At 35.5% G+C, this 23686-nt stretch overlaps 1 protein-coding gene across 5 annotated transcripts in view; it reads left to right on the top strand.

The window, feature by feature from the left end:
- PPP1R12A (protein phosphatase 1 regulatory subunit 12A) overlaps positions 1-23686 on the top strand; it is a 168219-nt gene that overhangs the window by 99215 nt on the left and 45318 nt on the right. For all 5 annotated transcript variants that reach the window (XM_030939999.1, XM_030939996.1, XM_030939998.1 and 2 more), the window contains exons 4-8: positions 9479-9638; positions 13514-13658; positions 20001-20075; positions 21027-21115; positions 21262-21419. In XM_030939999.1, the coding sequence (XP_030795859.1) occupies positions 9479-9638; positions 13514-13658; positions 20001-20075; positions 21027-21115; positions 21262-21419 (627 nt within the window). The remainder of the gene's footprint in view (positions 1-9478; positions 9639-13513; positions 13659-20000; positions 20076-21026; positions 21116-21261; positions 21420-23686) is intronic.

Raw genomic sequence — 23686 nt, 5'->3', positions numbered from 1 at the left:
CGTGATCCGCCCATCTCAGCCTCCCAAAGTGCTGGGATTACAGGCTTGAGCCACTGCGCCCGGCCAAAAAAAAAAATCTTAAGCACGAAAACTGAGAAAATAAATACCTAAAATAGAATTGAAGTGTTATAAAAAGTGATTGAAGATAACTAGAGCCTAAGAAAAACAAGAAATGCAATAGAAAAGTGATTATAAACTGGAGCCTGAATAAGCACACACAAGAGCTTTCAGTAGCCATGTTCTAGATAGACAAGTGTTTTAGAGTCATGGGATCTTCTAGATTAGAGTAAACTAAAGAATAGGTATAAAGCATCACAACCTAGCAAGAAGAACTTACTGTCCATTTTGCTGTGATGAGTGCTCAGATAGCTCAGATAACAGTTTCCTGTCAAACAATGGTAATTATTTAAAGTAAACGTTTAAGGCTCCCATTTTTTATCTGATATTAGCAATTGTTATGAACTAGAAAAGGCATGGAATTGTACTGAAAATTTCTTGCATTTGGTTTCCTTCTGTATAAGGGAAATTGTTAGCATGACTGTAAGCAGGGCTGATTTTAGTTTCAGTGATTCATTTAGCATCGATTAATGTGCCAGCAAATGTTCTATGTGCTGGGTGTTAACAATAAAAAAAACAAGACAATCCTTCTTAAGGGTTTCACAGTCTAGCAGAAGTGTCAAACGAAGAGAGCTTCACAATACAGTCTGCTGTGTATTAAAATATATAGGAACATAATATTGTGAGAGAATAGAAAAAGCTGTAGTGAGGAAAGGTTTCAGAGTTATGACATTTAGAGGGAGTTTGCTTGGCAATAAGGGAACTGGTGGACACAAAAGATGGGGTATCAAAATGTGCAAAGAAAAGGAATTGGAAGGCCAAGCATAGTGACTCATGCCTATAATTCCATTGCTTTTGGGGGCTGAGGTGAGAGGCTTGCTTCAGGCCAGTAGTACAAGGTTACTGTGAGCTATGATCACATCACTGCACTCCAGCCTGGACAACATTTTTTTTGAAAAACAAAAAACAAAAAAAAACAGGAATTAGAGATATCCATAGCATATGTGGACTGGAAGACACATTCATTGGGACTGGAATTGAGATGCAAAGTCAGGGCGGGATTTATAGGAGATGAGGCCTGAAAAGATAGGTCAGAGCCAGATAGTGAAGGATATCTATTTTGTAGGCATTACACAGATGCAACAAAGATCTCCAAGCAATAAATTAATCTGATTGGATTTGGTTTTTAGTATAAAACTGATGGCAACTTGGAGGATGAAATAGAATGTAGGATATATGGTGACATGCATTCCTTGAAGAAGATTCTCAAATTAGTCCAGGTGAAAGATGAAAGGAGCCAAAACCTGTTACATTTTAAATGAAGAACAAGGTTGTCTTGAGGAAGTGTTGAAGTAAAATTAGAACAGTTTGGTGAAGAATTGAATGCAGATATGAAGAAAGAATTAAGACTAACTCACTGAAGTTTCCAGTTGAAGAAGTGATGATTAGATGAGTTCACGTGGGAAAGTGTGAGATGAGACAGAAACAGACTGAGGGACTATGTGAGTATATATTGGGTTTTTAGTACCAAAGGACATCTAGATGACAGTGGTTGGTGCATTCTTAGAACTTAAGATATGTGAAGATGTGAAAAGTAAATCTAGGAGAACCGTAAGAAGGGGGAGTTTTGAGAACTAGTAGATGAGATGACCCTGGAGATGAAAAGCTAAGTGCTAACACTAATAATAGTAGTAATGAGAGTAGCTGTTATTAAATGCTTATTATATGCCAGGCATTGAGCAAAGAGCTTCACATGCATTTCTTCATTTCATCCTCATAGCAATTCTATGAGGTTTATACTACTGTTACCCCATTTCCAGATGAGAAAATTGAGGCTTAGTGATTTACCCAAGATCATACAGGTAGGAAGTATCTGTCCTAAACAGTATGACAAATATCTTGAGCCCACATTCTGTACCACTGTACCATACTACATTTTATTTAAAATATCTCCTAGAAAATGCTTCATGATGTTCATTTGATACATGTAATGGGAATGCATAAATTTATATAGCACATCTTAATTCCAAAGAAACAAAAGTATAGGGGCATCTCTTAACAGATTTTAATAATTATAAAAAAGCACCCTAAATATATCTCTAGTTGTATTAGTCCATTTTCATGATGCTATGAAGAAATACCCAAGACTGGGTAATTTGTAAAGGAAAGAGGTTTAATTGACTTATAGTTCCACAGGGCTTGGGAGGCCTCAGGAAACTTACAATCATGCAGTCATGACAGAAGAGAAAGCAAACACATCAGGAAACTTACAATCATGCAGTCTTGACAGATGGGAAAGCAAACACATCCTTCTTCACATGGTGGCAGGAGAGAGAAGTGCTGAGCAAAATCCCTTATAAAACTATCAGATCTCGTGGGAACTCACTCACTATCACAAGAACAGCAGCATTGGGGGTAACTGCCCCCATGATTCAGTTACCTCACATGGAGTTCCTCCCACAACTTGTGAGGATTGTGGGAACTACAATTCAAGGTGAGATTTGGGTGGGAACACAGCCAAATCATATCATTCCACTCCTGGCCCCTTCCAAATCTCACGTCCTCACGTTTCAAAACACAGTCATGCCTTCGCAACAGTCCCCCATAGTCTTAACTCATTCCAACATTAACCCAAAAGTCTAAGTCCAAAGTCTCATCCAGGACAAGGCAAGTCCCTTCTGCCTGTGAGCCTGTAAAATCGAAAGCAAGTTAGTTACTTCCTAGATACAGTGTGAGTACAGGCATTGGGTAAATATACCTGTTCCAAATGGGATAAATTGGCCAAAACAAAGGGGCTGTAGGCCCCATGCAAATCCAAAATCCGGTAGGACTGTTATTAAACATTAAAGTTCCAAAATAATCTCCTTTGACTTCATGTCTCACATCCAGGTCATGCTGATACAAGTGGTGGGCTCCCACAGTCTTGGACAGCTCTGCCCCTGTAGCTTTGCAGGGTACAGCCCCAATCCTGGCTCCTTTCATGGGCCAATGTTGAGTGTCTGTGGCTTTTCTAGGCACACAGTGCAAGCTGTCAGTGAATCTATCATTCTGGGGTCTGGAGGATGGTGGCCCTCCTCTCATGGCTGCTCTAGGCAGTACCCCCGTGGGGACTCTGTGGGTGGGGGGGGGCCTCTGACCTCACATTTCCCTTCCACACTGCCTTAGCAGAAGTTCTCCATGAGGGCTCTGCCTCTTCATCAGACTTCTGCCTGGACATCCAGGCCTTTCCATACATCTTCTGAAATCTAGGCAGAGGTTCCCAAACCTCATTTCTTGACGTCTGCACACCCACAGTCCCAATACCACATGGAAGCCACAAAGGCTTGGGGCTTGCATTCTCTGAAGCAATGGCCTGAACTGTACATTGGCCCCTTTTAGCCAGAGCTGGAGTAGCTGGGACACAGGGCACCAAGTCCCAAGGCTGCACGTAGCAAGGGGGCCTTGGACCCAGCCCGGGAAACCATTTTTCCCTCCCAGGCCTTCAGGCCTGTGATGGGAAGGGCTGCTGAGAAAGTCTCTGACATGCCCTGGGGACCTTTTCCCCTTTGTCTTGGCAATTAACATTTGGTTCCTCGTTACTTATGCAAATTTACTTGAATTTCTTCCCAGAAAATTGGGTTTTCTTTTCTGTCATGTTATCAGGCTGCAAAGTTTTTCATACTTTTATGCTCTGCTTCCTTTTGAACACTTTGCTGCTTAGAAATTTCTTTCATCAGATACCCTAAATTACCTCCCTCAAGTTCAGAGTTCCACAGATCTCTGGGGCAGAAGCAAAATGCCAGTAGTCTCCTATGCCAAAGCATAACTAAGAGTGACCTTTGCCTCACTTCCCAACAAGTTTCTCATCTCCATCTGAGACCACTTCAGCCTGGACTTCATTGTCCATATCACTATCAGCATTTTTGTCAAATTCAGTAAGTCTCTAGGAAGTTCCAGACTTTCCTACATCTTCCTGTCTTCCTCTGAGCCCTCTAAACTGTTCCAGCCTCTGCCTGTTTACCCAGTTTCAAAATTGCTTCCACATATTTTTGGGTATCTTTACAACAGTGCCCCACTACCCAGTACCAAATTACTGTATTAGTCCATTCTCATGCTGCTATGAAAAAGCACCTGAGAGTGGGTAATTTATAAAGGAAAGACGTCTGACTCACAGTTCCACATGGCTGGGTCCTCAGGAAACTCACAATCATAGTGGAAGGGGAAGCACAATCATAGTGGAAGGAGAAGCAAGCATGTCCTTCTTCACATGGCAGCCGGAGAGAGAAGTGCCAAACAAAGAGGAAAAAGCCCCTTAAACCATAAGATCTCGTGAGAACTCACTCACTATCACAAGACCACTAGCATGGGGGTAACCATCCCCATTATTTAGTTACCTCCCACTGGGTCCTTCCCTCCACACGTAGGGCTTATGGGAACTACAATTCAAGATGAGATTTGCGTGGGAACACAGCCAAACCATATCATTAGTAGTGGTAACATTTCTCAAATTATCCAGGTATGAAAATTATTATTCAATATTTTTAAGTTTTTAAATCATTCTTTTGGCTTTTCTTATTCTAGTACATTTGGTCAGTAACTAGTTATGCTTAAGTAAATTGCCTTTGAAAGTAGTAATAATTGAACAGTAGCTGTAATTATTTTCTTTATTTAGCTAGGGACACATTGATTTTTGAATCTGTTAGCTGACTAAATTCCAATCTAATTTTATTTATTTTAATCTAAGATATTTGGCTATATTTTAATCTAATATTTACTGTTCTTAAATCATAGTGACAAATGTTAGTCTAATCACTTTGTTATACCCAACTTAGTTTTATTATATACTGTTTTCATTGTTAAAAAACCTTGCAGTTATATAGTAGGTGGGTTAGGACCAGTTAAATGCATTATAAGATGTTTTTTCTTTTAAAACAGAAATCAAGAAAAGAGAAGCAGAATCATAGACTTTTCAAACTGATAATAATTAACACCTTAGTTCTTATTCCTGATCTAAACACTTTGCATGTATTAATTAATTTAGTTTTCAGAACAACCCTATGGGATAGATACTGTCATCATTCTCATCTTACAGATGAAACCAGAGCATAGCATAGATTGTCTTGCCTGAGGTAGTACAGCTAGTAAGTGGTGGATCAGAGATTCAAATCCAGCCAGTCTCGGTTCAGTATCTGTTTTCTTAACCTATCTTACTAATATCCAAAGAAGCTATGGCTTTCTCGGGATCACTAGCTAGTCAAAGCACTGAAATTAGAAAGCAAGTCTCCTAATACATAGTACAATTAGATTGTTTTTTGTTTCTTCTTCAATTTTTTGATGAGCTAAGCAGGGCCTACATACTCTAATCAGTAGTATTTCAAAATTTAAGAACAAAAGAAAGGTTTCTCTTTTCTAATTTAATTTTCTTAAACATAAGGAATTGCCCTTCATGTTAACTTTACACTTGGATTGTTTTTATATATGAATCAGTTACAAGCATGATTTGGAAGCTAAAGAAGGTAATTGTTTTGTCATTAGATAAAGATAGCATGAAATTAGATAAATAGAAAAGAAGTAGTTTTTTTTTTTTAACTTGAAGCTCAAGGGAAACAGAATAGTAAAATACAATAAAGATCAGAATGTTTAAGATTGTAATGAAAGGAGGGATAAAAATAATAAAATGCTACCTGTTTTAAAAGCCAGTAAGAGAATAACACATTAAAAAAGCAAATCTGAGATAAATCACTTAATAGAAAGGTTATTAACCTTAGGCATATCTTAAATGGGCTGATTATCTTTTGGTAGGAAATTTTTGATATATGTAAAACTGCTTTACTATAGAAATGGTGGCATTTGGTTTTTATAAAATTATAATAGGTTCTGTTCATTATATACATAGTTTATACAATTTATTGTTTTCATAAGGTCTGTTTGGAAAATCTTACTGCAAGTTTCTTTCAAATGCAGTAATGAGATATTATAATCTCTAGTTTGAAGATGACTTTTCCTATACTTGTGTTATCTTGGAGTTTTAAAAATATTTCTGAATTATTGTCTGCTTTTCAAAAGCTGAGCTTCAGTTGAATAATGAGCAGTTTAGTTGTCTTGAAAAAAAATGGTAATGTGCTAATAAGCAGGCAGAATAAAGATACAGTTCAGGTAGAGGTAGCTGTCATGACAATACAGACCATGATGTACTTGGGGACCTATGTGGAGGTCTAAATGGTTAGAACACTGAATGATGGTAAGAGAGAAAGACTATAGATGAAGTCAAAAATGCAGGCTTTGTCTTCTATACTAAAGAGCTTGAGCTTTGTCTTACAGAAGCAGCCACTGACAAATTTTATGTAGAGAAATGACATCATATTTTATTTTTTCCGATTCAGCAGTAGATTGGGGGATGAATTAGAAGGGACTAAAGACTGAATGAGTTACGGGCCAGTAGTAGTAGTCAAAGTGTGAGACATAAGTTATGAACTAGGATAGTGATAGGGGCCATTTAGAAGACGGTCTAGAAGTGGCAACTCAAAATCTGGTAACTAATAGGATGGTGTATTAGTCAGGCTCCTCCATAGAAACAAACCTGTAGGATGTATGGAAGGGGATTTATTAGGAGCAACTGACACAGAATCACTGCAAAGTCCCATAATAGGTCACCTGCAAAATGAAGAACCAGAGAAACTGATAATGTGGCTGGCTCAAAGCTAGTAGTATGTCTTCAGTCCAAGTTCAAAGCCCTAGAAGCTGGGAAACTGACAGTGCAGTCCCTGTCAGGCCTGACAACCCCCCCAAGGAGCCGCTGGTGCAAGTCCCAGAGTCCAAAAGTTGAAGAACCTGTAGTCTGATATCCAAAAGCAGGAGGGAAAAAGGTATCCCCCTCCTGAAGGGAGAGAAGAGAGCAAGCAAAGAGAGCAAATCCTCCTTTTTCAGCCCATTTCTCCCAGCTGACTGGATTGTTTTTGCACACACTGAGGATGGGTCTTCCTCTCCCAGGCCACTGACTCCCATGTCAGTCTCCTCTGGAAACACCCTCAAATGCACCCATAGACAGTGTTTCACCAGCCATCTAGGCATCTCTTGACACAATTAACAATCACAGATGGGGTGAGAGTAAGGTAAAGGGAGAAATTCAGATGACTTTCATGTTGCTAGGTAAGTGAGAGCACTTAGTATAGGAAAACAAGACAAGCAGCAAATAGAACAGTTGGAGAAAAATTAGGTTAAGATTTTAGCATTGCATTTGAGATGCCCATGGCATAATATTTTATTGTTTCCCTAGTTCGCTCTGCTACAGGCTTAGATATCCAACTGATTACTTGATGTCTCTGATGAGATATTTGTTAGGCATCTTAAACTTCACATTTCTGAAATTGAAGCTTTAATTTTTTCAGTTGCTCAGACTGAAAACCTCTAATTGATTCTCGACCTCTCTTTTTCTTCTGTGTCCAAACTAATTCAAATTCTCTTGGTATGCCTTGAAAAACCCAGAATTCAACCACTTTACTATCTTTACTGTCATCACCCTTGTTCAAGTTACCATCATTAATTGCCTAGATTATTGCAGTAGCCTCCAAGTGGGTATCTCAATATCTACTCAACTTTTCATCCTAAGTGATCCTTTTAAATTAAGTTAGATCATGTCACCATGCTCACTGTCCTTAGTACTCTGTAGAGACCCTGTCCTTCTAAACAGAACATTCCTAGGAGGCTCCCACTTTAGAGCCTACTGGTACTTCCCTCTGCCTGGAATGTTCTCCCAGTCGTATGGCTGTCACTCACTTTATTTCTTGTTGTAAAGTCATCAAAGAAGCTATTTTTTACCAACCTATATAAAATAACACCCCTTCTCATTAACCTTTCTGTTTTCTTTTCTGGCTTTATTTTTCTTCACAAATGAATCATCTTCTGCCAATAGTAAGTTCACATCTATACCTGTAGCATCTAATGATGTACCTGGCAAAATAGTAGGTGCTCAGTATATATTAAATGAGTGGATGGAAGAATGAAAAATCTTGACCAGTTGTATACATGGATGTGGATTATAGGAGAATCTTAGCTGAGGAAATGTGTGTGTGTGTGTTCTTGTTTTATATTTGTTAATTCATTGTTCATTTAGTGAACATTTAGTAATCTCCCTGTACTTTGCTTTTTTTTTTTAATTTTCTTTTTCTTTCAAGCAAAGTCTCACTCTGTTGCCCAGGCTGGAGTACAGTGGCATGATCTTGGCTCACTGCATCCTCCATCTCCTGGGCTTTTTTTTTTTTTTTTTTTTTTTTTTTGTATTTTTGGTAGAGACAGGATTTCACCATGTTGGCCAGGCTGGTCTTGAACTGCTGACCTCAAATGATCTGCCCATCTCACCCTTTCAAAGTGCTAGGATTACAAGTGTGAGCCAACGCTCCTGGCTCTGATCTCCCTTTACTTTGTATCAGGTACTCTGCCAGACAGTAGGGATGAAAGATAAAAAGGCTCACAGACTTGTGGAGTAAGGCAGATTGTAAATGCATTGTGGTGTGTGCTGTTTATTAAATAGCAAGTAGTCGAAGCCGTAAGACCACATAAAATCATTCAGGAATTTCAAGAGTATCTTTCTTTAATTTTTTTTCCAAGGTGTTGAGCTCTTTGAAGGTAGAAATTAGAGGGTCCTGTTCATTTTTGTATTCTTCACTTTTTTTGTTTTTTGAGACAGGGTGTTGCTCTCACCCAGGCTGGAGTGCAGTGGCATGATCATGGCTCACTGTGCCTTGACTTCCTGGATCAAGCAATCCTTCCACCTCAGCCTCCCGAGTAGCTGGGATTATAGGTGTGAGCCACTTTGGCCTCTTTCCACTTTTATCACCTCAACCTAGGGTAGTGCTTAGAGTAAGTGCTTTTAAATGAATGAACATTTGTGTAATTTACTAAAATTTTGAAAATAATTTTAATGGTATGAAGAATGTACTATGTTGGAAAAGGAAATGAAAGGAGTTTGCTAGAGAAATAATCTATTTTAAAATACAATATATTTTAGATGAAGACAGGACCTCCAAGATGAAGCATTCAGTAAACATTTGTACCTGCTAGGCTAGATTTCATAGAACAGATCAAAACAGTAGATAGAAATTTGAGACTTATTCATTATAATTGTTAAAAAAGAATTTTAGCCCAAAGGATGCTTATATCTTAGGAAATGTTCAAATTTTAAAAAACAAGAATAATCAGAAAGGAAAAATAGATCAAAATAGTATCGTGGAGCAAAAAAAAAAATAATAATAAGTAGAGAAAGTCTGCAGTATCCCACATTTTTTAGTTTAACCAACTTGTTATAAGCAGCCAATTTTAAAAATACATATATACTTTCACTTTTAATTTTATTTAAACTTGACATGTTTTGGACAATTTTATTTCCCAATATGGAACAGTTTTTATTAAGCAAAAATAAAAGCAATTATTTTCATTTTATCAGGGGTTGATATAGAAGCAGCTCGAAAGGAAGAAGAACGGATCATGCTTAGAGATGCCAGGCAGTGGCTAAATAGTGGTCATATAAATGATGTCCGGCATGCAAAATCTGGAGGTACAGCACTCCACGTTGCAGCTGCTAAAGGCTATACGGAAGTTTTAAAGTAAGTATTGTTTTTTACAGAGTTGTTTTTCTACTTTAGTTTGTCTTCTTTATTCATTGGTCCTTTTCTTAAAATACCTGCAAATGTTATTTTGAAGCAACATAAAAGAGTTCTTTAATGCCTGTTTTCAGGAAGAAAGAGAGCAACTACTTTGAATATGATTGCTTTTGTTCTAAAATTCTTTCAACTCTCTAGTTTTGATTATTACTATTTTTTTAATCAGTTGTGATTTTCCGGTAAGTTGAATTTAAGTGTCAGTCAACTATTATCTGTTACCTTTTGGCCTAGTAAATCACTACAGAGAGTCATTTTGTGGTTCCAGATTGATAACTAGTTCATGAGTCTAAGAACAATGTCCTGTGAACATACCATCAATTTTGAAAGCTTCATTCCTGCAGAATATTTATTTACATGTAATTTATCTTAAATACAGTTTCCTTTTTTACTACATGAACACTGGAACTTAGTACTATTAGCACACTATAAAATACTAAGCCATAAGCAACTTTGATTCTACAAGGCTATATATTGTTTAGCAAATTTGCTTGGAACAAAGCTTCATGTCGCAATAATATTTTTACTTCTGCAATGCAAATGTTGGCAACTATATGAAGAAAATTATTCAGTGTATTATTCAATATATGAAATTATTCTTATATTTACGTGAAAGGAAAACTACTTAGCAAAATCTACGGCACCTTTTATTAATATATTGATTCTAATTCACTTGAACTTCTAATATCAGTCTTTCTTATTCCCACTCATTAGTAAAAGCAGTAAAGAATATATGAGTCACCTTTCCCAAGTTTCCTCCTCTTGGGTGACAGGCTCAGGCAGTTTTCCCACCTCAGCCTCTCTCGTAGCTGGGACTACAAGCATGTGCCACTATGCCCACTTAGTTTTCATATTTTTTGTAGAGACAAGGTTCCACCATGTTGCCCAGGCCAGTCTTGAGCTCCTGGGCTCAAGTGATCTGCCTGCCTCAGCCTCTCAAAGTGTTGGGGTTACAGACGTGAGCCATCACCGCCCAGCCTCCTCTTTTCAATCTCTATTCAACTTCAATAATTTAGGCCTTTTTCCTAAGAATATTATGGCATTGTTATCTTTTAATTAGTTTTCTTGTCCACCTGTTTCTCTGTAATCGAAAACTTTCGAGAGTTGCCAACAGCATTTTTTTTTTTGAGAATAGAAAGTATTAAAGAGTATTACATAAAGGTAAGAATTGTTTCTTAAAGCAATTGTTTCTGTAGACATATGAGTACTGTGTTATGTTGCAAAATAGGTTTCTGGATGGCTTGCAAATGATCTTTGTAGTTAGGTTATCCAAGGTCCCAAAATCCTTTATTAGTTCTTAGTGGGGATCAGGATAAATTTTAAACTCCTCAACTTAGCATGTAGATTCTTCATTATCTGGCCACTGTCTTCCTTTTTAAGCTAAGCTACCACCATTGCCCCTAAAGTATGAATTGTGCCAGTTATATATATCTATTGAAGTTCTGTCATGATGTCCTTAATGCCTTCCCTTGTTTCTGTCTAGATGCTTTTATTCACCATCTCTTCAACTTGGAGGCAAATTCTGCTTAATCCTTTGAATCAGTTAAAGGCCCTTAAGCATATGAAAAAAAATGATCAACTTCATTCATAATTAAGTGCAAATAAAGCTACAGTGAGTTACACTTTTACATCTATCAGTGGCAAAGATCAAAACATTTGACATCCTGTTGGCAGGGTGTAGGAAAAGGCACTCTTATTAGTAGAAATGACAATTGAGCAAATTCAATCAAAGTAACAGTTATTCTTTAGTTCCCTGATTCTACCTCTAGGAATTTGTTTTTTACAGATACTGCCACTCACATAGGAGTAAGATAATGTGCTAGCAGCATTGTTTATAAAAGGAATAAGAGAATGGTTTAATAAATTATGGTATATGCTTTCACTGGCATATTCTGCATTAAAACAAAAATGAGAAATCTCCTTACATATTGTTATAGAAAGAACACTAGGATATATTATGAAATGTCAAAATCAAGGATCCAAGTATGTATTATTTGTACTTATTGTAAAAAAAATTAAAATTATATTTGCTTATATATGCATGAAATCATTCTGTAAGAATCCAATAAAAATTAATAGTATGGTTATTTTGAGGAAGGACAAACTAGTTGGCTAAAGATCAGCAGTGAGAGAGTGATGTCCCTATGTATCCTTTTATTCTTCTTTTTTTTAAACTTTGTGAATATATTACTTATGAAAGTTAATTAAAACAAATACGAAATAAAAATCAGTAGAAAAGATCTGTTTCAAATGTAACCTTCTTCACGTTTTCTCTCCCTCCCACACACACACAACTCCTTTCAATTTGATTTTGATGCTTTTCAATTTTGTACTCCCATTGCATGTCTATTCACAGAACCTATCCATGACAGTTGGTTGTTGTTTCACTTCCAAAAGTTCCTTGAATATAGATACGGCCTTTTTTTTCATGTTGAAAAAATTTATCTACCTCTTTTTTCTCACCACACAGACTTCTAAGTACTTACAAATGTTGCTTAGCATATTTAACATTATTATAGTTCATATTTCCTAATGAGGAACAGCATTTTTCTCTTATATTCCAGTATTGTTTCTCCCTCTATTAATAAGGTTTCTGGTAATATATGTCAGTGGAGATATTTCTTTGGACTTAGATCTTTCAGCTTTTCTTTAGATCATGGCTCTTAAATGTTGGTCTGCAGGCAGGTGACAGGCAATGATAAGCGATTCATATGGGGAACTTATTAAGAATATAGATTAGCAGGGCCCATCTCTCCATATGCTGATTAATTGAGTAGTACTGGGGTGAGCTGAGGAATCTATTTTTAAAAAACAAGCCCTTAAGATGGTTCTGTTATGGAAGCAGGATTAGAAACAGCTGTATTAGATATTGTTAGGAAATACCAGATTTGTTCTTAAATAAATGAAGGGGGATTATACATTAGCTGTCACTGCCACCTCCTGTAGGTAAAAAGAAGGTCCTTCTCAAGCTCAACATCTTGGAAAGTAAGGTAAAGGTTAACTAGATTTCATGAGTTGTATTTAGTGTTCGTTCGCCTGTTTGTGTGGGGCTATGCTATGTGCAGTTTATAGACCCATCTTTGCTCTCTGTGAGCTTAATGTCTAAATAAAATAAAAGTTGCTGTCAATATGTAGTTAGAAGGGCATACTAACATAATTTATGCAACTCTTTGCATTGTATTAAAATGTGTTTCTGTTTTAGCTTGTTGATGATTGGAGTATCTGCTTTCTACTGCTCAGAAAAATAGATCCGACTCTTTGGAATATGTTTTTTGCTTTGTTTTGTTCTTAAAAGATTGTCATTTTTCTTTGAAAATTTTCAGCTCCTGAATTTCAAGGCAACAGAAACATTACAAAACAAGTTTCTTTGATTCCAGTATATTCTTAGAACACATTTAGCCCGAGATTATACATTATATGGAAACCTGAAGATGATAGTTCCCACAATAAATCAGTTTTACATACAAAGTGATTAATCAGTTTTTGATTTTACATTGAAAAATTATGGGCTTTTCTGTGAAAATTTCACTTATAAGTCATATTAACAAGAATTAATCAGTGTCACACCAAACCATAAGACTTAGAGTCATTAGGAATTAATTAAAACTATTATTATGGCAATGACTCAAGATCTTCTTTTTCCGAGTTTTTTCTGAGAATTACTTTGTATTTGCCATAGTTAATTCATTGAGGGGGAAGGATGTGAATTCTGAAAAGAAATTAATTGAAAATTGTAGTTAAATTGCATGATAGAAAGCTTTTGATCATGATCATTTATTTCTAGATTTTAATGATTGTCTAATTCACTGTAATTTCTTTAGACTTTTAATACAGGCAGGCTATGATGTTAATATTAAAGACTATGATGGCTGGACACCTCTTCATGCTGCAGCTCATTGGGGTAAAGAAGAAGCATGTCGAATTTTAGTGGACAATCTATGTGATATGGAGATGGTCAACAAAGTGGTAGGCCTTTTAAAAGTATTTTAATATTTTAACTTTTAGAAATATAGTTTTATAAACTATATCTAGAAATATAATCTCAAAAGGTTATAAGGCATTACATTATATAATTGTATTTTTATCAACTGTATAAAACTTTTTTTAGCCAACTGACTTACTAATTAATGGTTTAAGTCTTTTCAGCTACCATATGAGATAGTTCTGGCCTTGTGCTGCAAAGAAGAAGTATTACTCTTTCAGTAATCAGATTGCCATACATGTAGAGTAGATTTGGATACTTGCATTGATACTATGTTCTTAGGAATTCAGAAGCTAAGAAAATGTTGCATTCTCATGTGAATATTTTCTGCCTCCCCTTTGAGTTGGAACACATGTAGAAGTGTGGTTCTAATTCTTTAGCTGATGGTCTTTTTTTTTTTTTTTTTTTTTTTTTGGAGACAGAGTCTCGCTCTGTCGCCCAGGCTGGAGTGCAGTGGCCGGATCTCAGCTCACTGCAAGCTCCGCCTCCTGGGTTTACGCCATTCTCCTGCCTCAGCCTCCCGAGTAGGTGGGACTACAGGCGCCCGCCACCTCGCCCGGCTAGTTTTTTTGTATTTTTTAGTAGAGACGGGGTTTCACCATGTTAGCCAGGATAGTCTTGATCTCCTGACCTCGTGATCCGCCCGTCTCGGCCTCCCAAAGTGCTGGGATTACAGGCTTGAGCCACCGCGCCCGGCCAGCTGATGGTCTTTTAGCTTGCTTATAGAGTTCTCTAAGTGACATGAATAATGAGGTCTTACAGCAGGTAATGACAGTAAACACTATAAAGTTTTATGCTGAAGGGGATCATTGAGATGCAACATCATCTAGTCTTCTAGTTTTGTAGATAAGAAAGTAGTTCTGTTGAGTGAGGTAAATTATATACTTAATACCACAATTAGGTAGAAGGAGGGAGGGAGATAATGTCATACAAGTGTTTGTCACGAAATCATGAAAAGATTCAGGTTATCAAGTTTCTTGTTAAACTAGACTTCTCTACTTCTTTGTAGATACTATCAGTCAATAACCAGTCACCAGTATTCCTGCTAGTCGCTTCCCACTCTGTGTTGGTAGATAATAAGTATCATGGAGAACTCAAAACATGTCTCCTCTAGTGAGTTTAATTACCTTTCCATAGAATGTTCCTTGTATATTGCATTTCATAGGAAAATATCATAGGTTATGTAGCAGAGAGTCATAAAATGATCTCATCTTTATTCAAAATAGGACCATCTAATTCTTTTGCTGTTTTTGGAGTAGAGTTCTAAATAACTTACTTTCATTAACTGATTTAAATATGTATTTTATATAAGAAATGTGCAGGCGTGAAAATCATAGGAATTGGTAGAAGTCTTAAGGAAAGTAAAAAAATTTGGGAGAACGATTGCTTTATACTTGTATATAAATACAGAAATCTTTGGGTTGAATTTTTAGTTAAAACTTTCAATAATTTACTTTCTCTGTTGTTCTATAATCAGCATTAGAAGACAAATAAATACTGATACTATTTAAGTAAAAGGCCAGCTAATTTTAGCTTTGCAAGTCATGTTACCTCTCTTTTCATGTAGAAATTCCCCTTCAGAATTTTTTTCTGAAAAGATGAGCAGATACCTGTTAGCCTCTGAACTCTGGTCTGCATTCTTCTCTCCCAAACAGTGACTTTTTACCACATGTCCATTCATATGGGCAGTGCTGATAATTGGTTCATTTAGAAACAGTAGCCTCCGGATAAGAACTAGATGAGAGAAGCTTATTAATTGAAATGGTTTCCAAAAAGGATTATTTCACTTACAAGTTTAAACATGGTGTGTTTCCCCTACTGAATCAGTATTCTAGTGAAACATAGACAATATATAGTATGTATGAGAAAAATTATTTTATTTGCATCTGGCCAACAGTTGTCTAATTCCTATGCCATACAGTTTATCATAATTTTGCTATCAGAGAAGGAGTGCATATAAAATTATTTTGCCTTGTATCCTTTTTAAAAAAATTAATAGCCGCTCCTTATGTCACTCTAAATTTTATGTACTGTCTTATCTGTCATGCGATATTTCAGTAGATCTTTATGTGGTCTTAAAAGAATTGTGAGCCAGGCCTTGTGGTGTGCACCTGTAATCCCAGCTACGTGGGAGGCTGAGGTAGAAGGATCGCTTGAGTCCAGGAGTTCAAGGCTGCAGTGAGTCCATGATTGTGCCACTGCACAGCAGTGGGCAACAGAAGGAGACGCTGCTCAAAGAAAAAAAAAAAAAACAGTTGTGCCTCATGTTTACATAGAATTTAAAGATTTTCAGCCTTTTTTACACATATGCAATTCTTTTAACAACCCTGTGAAATTAAGGGTTTTTTGGATTCAGGAACATGATCAGAGAAGTCAAGTAATTTTTCCTAAAGCCCTGATAATTGTTTTTTCTTTTTATTCTGCTAAGTATAACTTCTTTTCGTTTTAGTTTCCTCATCTTTTATTTTTCAAGATACTATTAAGATGTAAAAATATAAATTTTAATCAAAATATTATTTTTCTTTTAAAAGTCAAGATTTTAAAGACTGCTTTTATAATGAGGAGCTACATAATGTCTATGGCATTCTAAAGGAGTTTGTGCCATAAATATATCCAAACACAAGCCTTTTTTTTTTCATTTGAGAAGTTCTGTTTTACGACTTTGATTTTTAAAAGTTTAATCATAACTTTGCATGTATGAATTAGACTGTTTTTATTGTCTATATTTTAAAATGTCATACATCATGTTCAATCAAAATAAATTACTTTGTCTCCATTATGTAAGCCTGCCTATATGAATTTATATTGTCATTTGATACCTTCCTTAGTACTTACAGATTGAAGGTTATTACTAAATTGTTTTAAAAAATGATATTAAAGATGTGCACCTAAGGTACTACCAGAGTTTAGATGAATTCTTTAGTAATAGAAAACACTATTTGGGAAAATAATGTATAATATAGTAAGTGTAGCAAATCATATAGAAAATCTGAAACTCTTCCTAAAAATATTTAGAGATTTCAGTCTCATTTCTTTAAATAATTTGCAAACAGTAATACATATTTACTGTCATTTTAATTCATTATTATAGATCATGTGATACAGACCTTAAATATAAAGGTTATTTGCTTTCTTAGTTTATTAAAATAATTGCTTTACTAGAATGTATCTAAATATTGTTCTTTATTGACTAGAATGCTTTTCTGGTTGGAATTTCCCTTACTGAATACAATGGCTAGCAGACAAGTTTTTAGATTAATATAACTGTCATTATAAAGATTTAAATGAATGGCAAAGCTATTTCTGCTATTAATGGACACGAGGATGGTTTTACCCTAATTCCATCTGCATTTATTTTTATTTTTGATAAAGGCGAAATGACACACTAGAGTAGTAGAGACCTAGATTGTATTCCCACTTTCTCTTAATGACCTGTATGACCTTGGGCAAATACCATGCACTCAGACTGAGTTTCTTCATCTGTACAGTGAGAATCGTTCTAATATTTGTCCCAGCTACATTATTCATTGTTGTGAAGATGAAGAGGTTGTACCTAAAAAAAAATTTGGTTAGAATAAGTGAATAAAGAAAAATGAAGAAACTGTGAAGTTAGACTTACAGTGTCTCCAGTGTGTTTGTGACTCTTAATAGATGTATTGGACTCATTTTTTTTTAAGCAGTTATTTTTAAGATAGTTCTCTTGATAGAGTTCTTACATTCTCATACCTCAGTGTTGTGTCCTCGTTTGTTGCCTGGTTGCTTTGAGTGGCACTGCTTATATACTATAATGTGTTTATACTCTTATCAGTGAAGCACAGTAGCCTTATAGTAGTTAAGAACCAAATAATGTTTATAACTTCACGACTGTTAGCTTTGTAACTGTGCTACAGATTGTTTAAAGAGCATGTTTAAGTTGCTGAGTTAAGTTGATGAGGGTGCTTTTTTTGAAATTAGAAATTCTTATAACCCACATTTTACTCTAGTTTCGATTCTGTATCAGCTGCTGTTTGCAAAGTAGACTCATTTATCAAGGGAGAAAGTGAAAATAAAGGTTAGTCGCGTGATCTAATTTCTTACTCTTAAAGAGGAGAGTTGCTTGGTTATTAAAGTGACCCCATTGCATTTAACTGCTACAAAAATTTAATTACAGTTCAGACATTTCAAGGTGGGATAGTTCATTCATGAGAAGGGTTGGTAATACTTAACATGATATTTAAAAATAAGTCAGTGAATTATTTCCACATAACAATCTTAAACACGGTTTACATTAAATGTATAGCATTATTAACATTTTAGAACTGATTATATAAAGCATATGATATAGCAAAACTAGAATTAACATATATTTCTAATTTAAAGGGCACCTTAAGTTTTGAGCCAGTTATTTGATTTCAGAACTATTTATTCTTCAGGAATTTAAATCTTGGCTTCTATTTCCCAAGATTGAAATGGGAGGAAAGTTTATTAAAACTAAAACTTTTTATCTTGGACTGAGTGGGAAAGGATAGATTGTCTCTTAAATTCCTACTGGAAAGACTTTCTAGCAAGAAAAGGCAAGTATGATAAGTATTTTTGAATCTTGTAAATTTATATACATACTCACCTATTTTGAAAAAGCAGTATTTTATATACTTTTAAGATACAACTTCATAGGGCTGGGCACAGTGGCTCTTACCTATAATCCCAGCACTTTGGGAAGTGGAGGTGTGCCTGAGCCCTGGAGTTCAAAACCAGCCTGGGCAATATGGTGAAACTATATCTCTACAAAAAAATACAAAAACTAGTCAGGCATGGAGGTGTGCACCTGTGGTCCCAGCTACTCAGGAGGCTGAAGTGGGAGGATCAGCTGAGCTCCAGGAGGTTGAGGCTGCAGTGAGCCACGGTCCTGCCAGTGTACTCCAATCTTGGCAACAGAGTGAGATCCTATCTCAAAAAAAAAGATACCTTTCATAGACAATAGCTTTTTATTTTATTAACAGGCAATGAGAAAACTAGCTCAGATATTGGCTAGCTTATAGTTTGTTTTATAGTGTTTGGAAATTAGCTACTTTCTGAATAGATGTTAACATCCCAATGTTGGTACAGAAACAAGGGTTGTTGTAGGTTTCTAAACGGAAAAATTAATGTGATTTTAGAAGCCATTATTTCTTATCCATTCTTATGTCGTTGTGGATATAGGAATACTGTTAAGAAATTTAAACTTTCTTTCAGAATTATATTTTTTGTTGCTAAAAACATTTTTTTTCTGTGAAAGGATCATGTACTGGATAACATAAAGAAGACTGTATTCTAAATAATGAATTTGTAAGCGTCCTGGAAACTTGTCCAGTAGGGCTATTATAAGGACTAATGCAGGCAGCAGGAAATATTCTTATTATGTTTAGTCAGCAGCTCTTTGAAATTTTCTCTTTCACAGTGAATTAAAATAGATTGACATATGTTCATCTGGACTAATTTTTAATACCTGTGGCTGGCTGAATGTTCAGCAGCTTAAATATATGCATTTTTAAATTTTATTACTCTACCAAGAATTTAAGTTGTAGGATGTCATCAAAAAGAAAAAGGCCTCAAAAGGTTAAATTACCCAGTAGTTTCGCCCTTAACTGGATGTTGAAGACAATGAAAACAGATATCCACACAAAAAGTTGTACATGAATGCTCATAGCAGCATTATTCATCATAGGCAAAAAAAAAAAAAAAAAAAACATGTCCACCTGATGACTGGATTAGCAGACCGTATATATCATGCAATGGAATATTATTCATCAAAAGAAATGAAGTGATACATGCTATAACATGGATGAACCTTGAAAATATGTAGAGTGAAAGAAGCCAGTCACAAAGAACCGTATATTGTATGATTCCACTTACATGAAATGTCTAGCATAGGCAGATCTATAGAGACAGAAAGTAGATTAGTGGTTGCCTTGGGCTGGATGCACACAGTGATTACTAAAGGGTATGTTCCTGCTTCTTAGGGTGATAAAAATGTTTGAAATTGATTATTTTGATAGTTGTACAACTCTGAATATCCATAAAACCATTGAATCGTACACTTTAAATGAGTGATTTGTATGGTATATTAATTATATCTCGATAAAGCTGTTACCAAAAAAATAAGGGGAGATATTCACAGCTTCTGTTTCACTTAAATTTCATGTACATTGCCTTAGAGTTGTATGTTTTTACAGTAGTTGTTGTATCATTTATAACCACTGTAAAAAATGTTATCCAACTTCTTTATATAAAATTATACAGAATTACTGAAGGCATTTTATGATTTATTGACTTTTGACCATCACTACCCCCCCTTGTTTCCTACCTAGGGCCAAACAGCCTTTGATGTAGCAGATGAAGACATTTTAGGATATTTAGAAGAGTTGCAAAAGAAACAAAATCTGGTATGTTTGATGACTGTCTAATAATTGCCTGTATTACATAATTATCTTAGTAACTTTGAATTTGAGACAATTACAAAAGTTTTCTTGTGATGTTTTGTACTTTTTGGTTTTAAGTTATCCTTAAGTTTCACTAAATGATAGTGAAAGAGAATAAAGGATAGTGATATTTAACTTTTTTGTTGCTTATCCCCATTTCTATTTCCTCCCCTTCTCAAAATGAATACTTATGTATGTCCTCAAGAATAACATGTTTTTACAATTTCATTAGAGGGTTTTACTTAAAAGATGGAGTCTATAAAATCTCTTATATCCAATAGCAGGTCCAATAGCAAGGAGTGATGTCACCTGAAACAGTTTTGGTTTTTTTTTGGAGATGGAGTCTCACTCTGTCCCAGGCTAGAGTGCAGTGGCGTGATCTCAACTCACTAGAACGTCTGCCTCCCAGGTTCAAGCAATTCTCCTGCCTCAGCTTCCTGAGTAGCTCGGACTACAGGTGTACACCAGCATGCCCGGCTAATTTTTTGTATTTTAATAGAGATGGGGTTTCACCGTGTTGCCCAGGCTGGTCTTGAACTCCTCAGCTCAGGCAGTCCACCCACCTTGGCCTCCCAAAGTGCTAGGATTACAGGCATGAGCCACTGCGGCCAGCCAGAAACAGGGTTTTGAGTAAAATATCCTCAGCCAGCCTAAAGTGGTTAGTGGATCTGAACTTTTTCAGTAAAGTTGGAGGGATTTAAAAAATCCATCTTAGCCCTGTATGGAACTTTTTAATTGTCTAGTCTATTTCATGTTTTATTCAAGCTCTTTCCTTTTCAGGTAAAACTTTATTTATTTCTTTGTTTTGTCTTATTTAATGTCTGAAAAACTACTTTGTTATTATTTTAAACTCTGCATCTTAGTAATATTATTTTAATAGTTTTCTTATTTTCCTTTGCATAACTTTGTACTAAGCTCCATAGTGAAAAACGGGACAAGAAATCTCCACTAATTGAATCAACAGCAAATATGGACAATAATCAGTCACAGAAGACCTTTAAAAAGTGAGTAAAATATTCAAGTACGTTTGTTACTTTTGTGAATGAGATGGCATAATGGCCACAGGCATGTTTATTGTGGATCTGGGAAGAATGAATGTATTTTAACCTTTTTTGTTTCTAATCATTTGAACACTGTTTTCCTTTAACAGCAAAGAGACATTGATTATTGAACCAGAGAAAAATGCATCCCGTATTGAATCTCTGGAACAAGAAAAGGTTGATGAAGAAGAAGAAGGAAAGAAAGATGAGTCTAGCTGCTCTAGTGAAGAAGATGAGGAAGATGACTCGGAATCAGAAGCTGAAACAGGTAAAATTAAAAGATAAATGCATTTTCGTTGAATTTTGTGGCAGTGTAAAATAAGACAAGATCAGACTTAATTTTTAAATTTTTCAGACTGATTTGCTACTTGTTTAGATACCTGCCAAGCTACTAAATTATCTTTCAGTGAATGCTAGAAACTTATATATAGTTGTGAATTTATTATTATATTTAATTATCTGGAGGCTGTTGTTCACCTCTGTGTTTTGCCGACCTATATTTAAAGAAGTTAGAGAGGCTTCTAAGAGTCCCTTAGGCACAGATAGGTTGTGAATGGGTTCTCAGCAATTCAAAAATGCTCCTGTTACTTCTGAGGTCCAAATGTCCAGGATGCCGGTCCCAACAGCATCCCAAATTTTCCCTAAGAAATAGTAAAGTAGGAATGGAGTAAAAACTCTTTGCTGTGAGGGTGTGGGGGAATTTGCTTTGTTTTGAGAAATTTTAAAGATACAGAAAAGTATAATATAATAAACATTCATATTCCAACAACCTAGACTTAAGACTTTAACTACTGTGACATTTAATCATATTTACTTCAATTTTTTAAATAAAAACATTATAGATGTCTTTTTTAGTCACCCACCGTAGTCTGCTTCCCTTTCCTTCCTTCCCAAAGGCAATCACTATCATGAATTTTGTTCTGTAATCTTCTAGTTCATTTTTATACTCTTACATATGTGCATTCATATGTAATATATAACAATTGTAATATTGTTTTGTGTTTTTTTCATATGGTAGGAATTGTTATACATCTTGGGTTTTTTCACTCAAAAGTTATGTTTTTTATATTTGTTCATAAATCTATTTCTATAGCTTTATCTGCATTTTTTTTTTAGCTATCGTATAGTATTCTATTAAATATATCTGTTTCCATTATGATGAACATTTACCTTATTCTCAAACTCCTGGGTTCAAGTGCTCCTCCTTCCTCAGCTTCTCCAGTAGCTGGGACCACAGGCACATGTTACCACACACACCTAATTTTATTTTTATTTTTTGTAGGGTTAACTATTTTGCTGAGGCTAGTCTTGAACTCCTGTCCTCAAGCAATTCTCCCACCTCAGCCTCCCAAAGTGCTGGGATTACAGGCATAAGCCACCACGCTCAACCTATAGCCTAAAGTTATTTTTATGCAGTTAATCTCCTCCCTGGGAGACATTACTTAGCTCTCAGTCTGTAGTCAAGTGTATCATTACAAATTAAACTATGTACACAAGAGAGCCAAGACTTGCACCCAGACCTCCTAACTTATATTTTAAGCCTTTTACTACTTATGTAGTATAATTCAAAAACTAGAAGTCCAGGCATCTCTTTCAAAGATTTCTAGGTTTTTGTTCAGTAAATTTTTTCTTCATTAGCCGTTGTTTGTATACAAGTCACTGTTCAATATTAGACACTAAGGGACTATTTAAAACAAGAGACCTTAGGCCAGTTTTACCAGTAACCAGCAAATCTTCTGCTATCTTTTGGTTGAATATCCTTGATTATAAAATGAGAAAAATCGGGCTATAAGACCTGGATGGTTCTTAAAACTCTAGTATTCTATTAAATATAACTAATTACCATCAAATTGCATTGTATTTGTTCTCAGTTTAGAATTGAAATGTACTAGTTGCTCTCTACTCAGTTTCTCACTGAGCTAACTTTAAATGTTCCTCTGAAGCATTGTACTATGATAATTTTGTTCTTCCTGTTGCTAGTGGTCAGTTGTGCCAGGAAAATTTGACTCTGTCTCAAGAATTAATCCACGTAAACGCTGTGTGGTTCCTTTCCTCTCACTCTTTTAATATGAACTAGGCTTTGTCATGCTTTATTTGGAAAGCTTGAGAAAGCAGCCATTTCCCTGTAGAGCTGCAGCTTAATTTGACAATTTGTAAACCATTTCTTTTTTCTACTTTTTGTAAGGTTATTTCCTTGGGAAACTATTTGACATAAAATGACTATTTTGCTGAATTTTGTAAAATAAATTACTTGCCAAAACAGTTTTTCTTCAGTGTTCTTTCTCTTCTCATAAAGCAGATAAAAATGAGAATGCAACCTAAGTTTAAGTTATACCTTTCAAACAATTTACAAATGTGAAAGGTAGTTGAGAAAATGAGAAAGAGAAGTACATTTTTTGCTTTTAGGGTTTTTTCTTCTAGGACTTTTTCATTCTTTGTTGAAATCAAATGGATAGAAAGACTACAACGATATTAATAACGTTTACAAAATAAGTTGGATGGTGGGGCTGGGTGCTGTGGCTCATGCTAGTAATC

Source organism: Rhinopithecus roxellana, chromosome 10 (assembly GCF_007565055.1).
Source record: "Rhinopithecus roxellana isolate Shanxi Qingling chromosome 10, ASM756505v1, whole genome shotgun sequence".
Taxonomy (NCBI): Eukaryota; Metazoa; Chordata; class Mammalia; order Primates; family Cercopithecidae; genus Rhinopithecus; species Rhinopithecus roxellana.
The sequence above is the reverse complement of the archived record's forward strand: the minus strand, read 5'-3'. Positions and strand labels throughout refer to the sequence as shown.